We start from the raw sequence: 4284 nt of genomic DNA on the forward strand, positions 1-4284 counted from the left end.
TGAAACCAGGATCAGGGCTGGGCTGGGGGGAGCTGGCATGTCAAAGGCAAGGGATACTCTCATTTTGATTTCAAGGGTGACAAGGGCCAAATTGACATGCTGGCCAGAATGTCCTGAGCTGGGGTGGAGTAACTGGGACCTGAGCAGGGGGGCCTGAAGTCAGAACTGAGGAAACAGTCAGGGAGGTGATCCCCAGGGGCTCAGGACAGCCCCACATTGTCACTGCTCCTCATTTGTTATTACCAAAGGAAGGGCTTGAGCCCCAGTAACAGGGCTGGGCTGTCTAACGCCCATACCTCTGCAGGGCTGGGTTGGGAAGGGGATGGTGGGAGAGGAACACAGAACACTGGCTTGGAGAAAGACTTTATTTCATCCTGCAGCTAAGGTGTGTGGCACACACCACTGTGGCCCTAGCTGGGCAGCGGCAGGGTGGCCTGGCCTCCAGATTAGTGGCTGTGGCCGGGGCCTCTGTGGCTGTGGCCACGGCCTCCATGGCTGTGGCCGTGGCCCTCGTGGCTGTGGCCATGGTCCTCGTGGCTGCCTTCATGTTGGGAGCCACCTTCCCCGAGGCCTCCTCCATGGTGGTGGCCTGGTAGTTTCGGGGCATTCTCGTGCATCTTCTGGTGGGAGGCGAGCGTCAGCCTGATCACCAGCATGATGAACTCCTCGAAGCTGAGCTGCTTGTCCTCATTGGTGTCCAGGTCCTCCAGGATATGATTTATGGCTCCTTCATCCTTCTGCTCATTCTGTGGGAGGAGGACACAGGATGGTCAGGGCAGGATGTGGCCAGGGCTGGGGACAGGGAACACAAATGATAACCTAATGGCAAAGGCACAGGGACACCTGGCTCCTGGGCCTCAATTCCAAAGTTAAAACTAACCACGGCTGAGCGCCCACAGTGTAGCAGACACTGAGCGTGTGCTGGACACTTTCCCGCTCGTTCCGCAGACAACTCAGGAGCCGTGATTCTCTCTGTTTACAGAAGAGGAACTGAGGCCAAGCACCTTGCCCGAGGTCACAAATCAGTAAGGATAGAAACGTCCCCTCATTTGGTCCTCATAACGACGTTAACAGAGACTTGGCATCTTCCTTGAGGAAGACATGAGGAAACTGTCTTGGAAGGGTCATCAGCTTTTGCAGATTGATGAGGCTTGGAGGCAGAAGGTGGAAATGCACATTCTGATCCCACTTCGAGCCTGGTCTGGTCCCATTTCCTGCACTCCTGTCCACTTGGCTCCCTCCTGGTCCCTGCCCCTCCCTGCCCCCTCAGGGTCACTAATTAGTGACACTCATTTCAACCTGCACAGTGGGGAGCACCTGAGTAAAACAAGATGGTTCCGAACTTGTGTGGGGACAGAGAGCAGTGTGGGTGCTGCGTTGACCCCAAAGGTTGATAAAGTACACAAGGTGGCGCGAGGAGGGTTGAGCTGTGGCAGAAGGGAGCTCCAGTTGGTTCCAAGTATGCCACCTACTGGCAGGTAACACTCAGCTAGGGCCCCTCCCCAGAACCTGGGGTGCCAGCTCATTGCGCAGCCCTTCCCCCTCCTGCTGCGCTTCAACACGGTCTGCTTTCCTGCACTTTAGCCATGGCTGCAAGGAAGAGCATCACTCCTGAGCCTCCCATGGGCCAGGTCCCAGCTTCCCCTCCGGGCCTGTCACTCTGCTTCTGGCAGAGGATGTCGGGGGATGGGGCGGGTGAAGGGGTCACAGGGCAGAAAGCCATGCCCACACAAGCTCTTGGCTGTGCCCTCTCTTGTCTGCCCTGAGCCAGCGTCCTGCTTTCTGAGCTGCCCCCTATAGGTGCTGTCAGCGTCCCCAGGACCTCCTAGTGCTGCATTCTCCACTTTTCCAAGGTGGGGAGGGGTTCTAGGGAAAGCTGACCTGCTCCAGGATCCGAACTGAGCCTGGGACCCAATGTCCCATCCTTCTTAGTCCAGGCCTCAGTTTCCCCAAAGTCCCCACATTTGTAAAGAAAACTATAAGATCCAGTGGAACTAATCCTCCTTTGTCGTACAACTGCCTAATCGTTTTCAGACCAGGGAAATAAACCGGTACTGAGTTCTTTGTACATGCAGTGCTGGGCTGGGTCCTTCCCCCAGTGTGCGATTCCCATGAGACCCTTGGGATGAGAAAGCCCTCTCGGGTCTTCTCCTCAGGTCCCAGCTGAGGCTTAGCATCTCCTCGCCTTCTGCCAAGGGTCGTCCTCAGCTGCTTCCCTCCTCAGCGTTCCCCTCTCAGCTCAAATGTCGCCTCCTCAGCGGGGCCCTTCCTGTCCACCAAAGGAGTCACCTTTCCCCATCCAGCCCCAATCACCCACAGCACCCTCACTTGTTTTCTTTCAGGCACTTGTGGGCACCGGGTTTATCTGTGCTCTGCATTGGTCACCATCTCTGCTGTGTGTCTCTCCCATCAGGACAGTGGGTCTCTGTTCACCACTACATGACCCTGCCCGGGACAGCACCTGACACACAGCACATGTTCAGTCAGTCGGTCTTTCCTGACCCTCTCGGGCCGTCTAACTTCCAGCACTTCCAGTGACAGGGCCCCCGCTGCCTCTGGAGGAGGGGTGGAAGGAGCTGGAATTTTCTCTTTGATAGTTGCAGATGTACCCCATCCTCCATGCTCAGCCCAGACTCTCACCAGGCCGGGTCAGACCTGCCAGGAGTCCAGCCCTACCTGGAGGAAGTTCGCTAGCTCTTTTTGAACCAGCTGTTTGAATTCCTTCTGGTTCAGGGTGTCCGGGTGCCCCAGCCGCACAGAGTACTGGTGGAAGACATTGATGATGGTCTCTAGGTCGCGCTCCATCTGGGACAGTTCCGCCATCTTTCTGCACTCTGTCTGAGGATGGACAAGCAAGGGTTCAGCTTCTTAGAAGAAAAGACTGTCAAGCTTCCTGGACACCTCCTACCGGCTGCTCCAGGAAATGAAGGGGAAAACACAGAAAAAAAGAAAATGTGGGCCACAACTGAGCTTGGAGACGACCCTGTCCACACACAGAGAAATGGTATTTAGAATATCTGGAGAATGCCAAGAAGCAGAGCATTTGAGGACAGAACGATCCAGCAGAACAGGACCTAAGAAAACATGAAGGAGGCTTTAGAATGTGCAGGTCAATCAAGGAGGGCTTCCTGGTGGACGGTTTGAAAGGAAGATGGGGGAGGAGTAAGGAAAGTAGGCAGGCCGGCTCCTGCCCAAGGTCGCTGGCAGCTCACTTACCCAAGCCGAGAGCCACACAGAGGGTTGGACTGTGTGGTGCGGGCCCTGCATTTATAGGCCAGTCCGGGCCAGGACACGCAGTCCTCTCGCGGGAAGATTGCTTCACAGGTGAGCAGGGTGGTAACCTTGCGCTGGGCTGTCACTGCCAGAAAGGGGCCGGGGTGGGGCAGGTAATGTTCACATAGCTCCTTTTGCCTTTCTGTGAAATTCTTGGCCCTCGCCTGGAGCTGGTTTGGGAGGAAGCTGGTTGGTTAGTTCACCTCCCCTCCACCCGAACCCTGCCCTCCCTGGGCAAGCCAGCCAGCTGCCTCTCCTCTGGCACCCGCTCTGCCTGCCCCCTTTGAGGCTGTGCCTTCCCACCTGTGCTAGCCCGGGGCTGGCGGCGGGCTGTGCACACCTGGGGTGCCCGACCCACTCTGCCTCCCCCATGTGGGCAGCCCAATGAGGATGGCTGCGCCTCTGAGCCTGCCTGACTCTGTGATAAGTGCTCTTCAGAGAACAAGGGGTTGGTGTGGGTTCCTAGACTCACAGGGGTAGGTCGGAGTTAGAAGGGCCCTCGGAGTTGGTCCAGCACCTTGTATCGCAGGTGCAGAAACTGACGCCCAGAGAGGGACCTGAGCAAGGTTGGTGACCTAGCCAGACTTGCACCCAAGTTAGCAAGGAGGAGGGTGACCTTGCTTCAAAAGATGGGAGATGCTGAGTCTACAGGGATTCCGTCCCTGGAGATGCGGAGAGAGTCTCCGATCGCCTCTAACCTCTGAGCCCGGGTGAGGAGAGAGGGGAGTCGGGGCTCTTTCCTCTGACAGACACTTCCGGGACCCTCATCTCTGCTGGTCACTGGCTGGCCAGGCAGCGGGGGAAGCAGCCATGAGCAGGACAGACACAGGCCCCCCTCGCTGAGCTCACAGTTGGGGGGAGACAGAGTCTGAACAGGCTCCCTGGTGAGGCGGGAACAGAGGTAGGAGGGTCAGGAAGCAGAGACTTTGCTTCCTATGGTTTGAACTAACAAGTTCCCAGCTTATCCCGGTGAGGGCGAGTGGAGTGTCCACTTAAAGAAGCTCTTTATGC

At 57.0% G+C, this 4284-nt stretch overlaps 1 protein-coding gene across 3 annotated transcripts; it reads right to left on the reverse strand.

Annotated features, from left to right (window-relative positions):
- Positions 1-351: 351 nt before the first annotated feature.
- LOC106846279 (protein S100-A9-like) lies at positions 352-3374 on the reverse strand. 3 transcript variants are annotated; one of them, XM_014864987.3, is made up of 3 exons: positions 3217-3374; positions 2677-2838; positions 352-746 (listed from the first exon to the last, which is right to left on the reverse strand). In XM_014864987.3, the coding sequence occupies exons 1-3, from the start codon at positions 3265-3267 to the stop codon at positions 447-449; spliced, it is 513 nt and encodes a 170-aa protein (XP_014720473.1). In that variant the 5' UTR covers positions 3268-3374; the 3' UTR covers positions 352-446. The 3 variants fall into 3 exon arrangements, with proteins under 3 accessions (XP_014720473.1, XP_044614020.1, XP_070353731.1); XM_044758085.2 differs by having other exon boundaries at positions 2677-2834; positions 3217-3356; XM_070497630.1 differs by having other exon boundaries at positions 2677-2911; positions 3217-3322.
- Positions 3375-4284: the final 910 nt, after the last annotated feature.

This window comes from Equus asinus, chromosome 25, assembly GCF_041296235.1.
Source record: "Equus asinus isolate D_3611 breed Donkey chromosome 25, EquAss-T2T_v2, whole genome shotgun sequence".
Taxonomy (NCBI): Eukaryota; Metazoa; Chordata; class Mammalia; order Perissodactyla; family Equidae; genus Equus; species Equus asinus.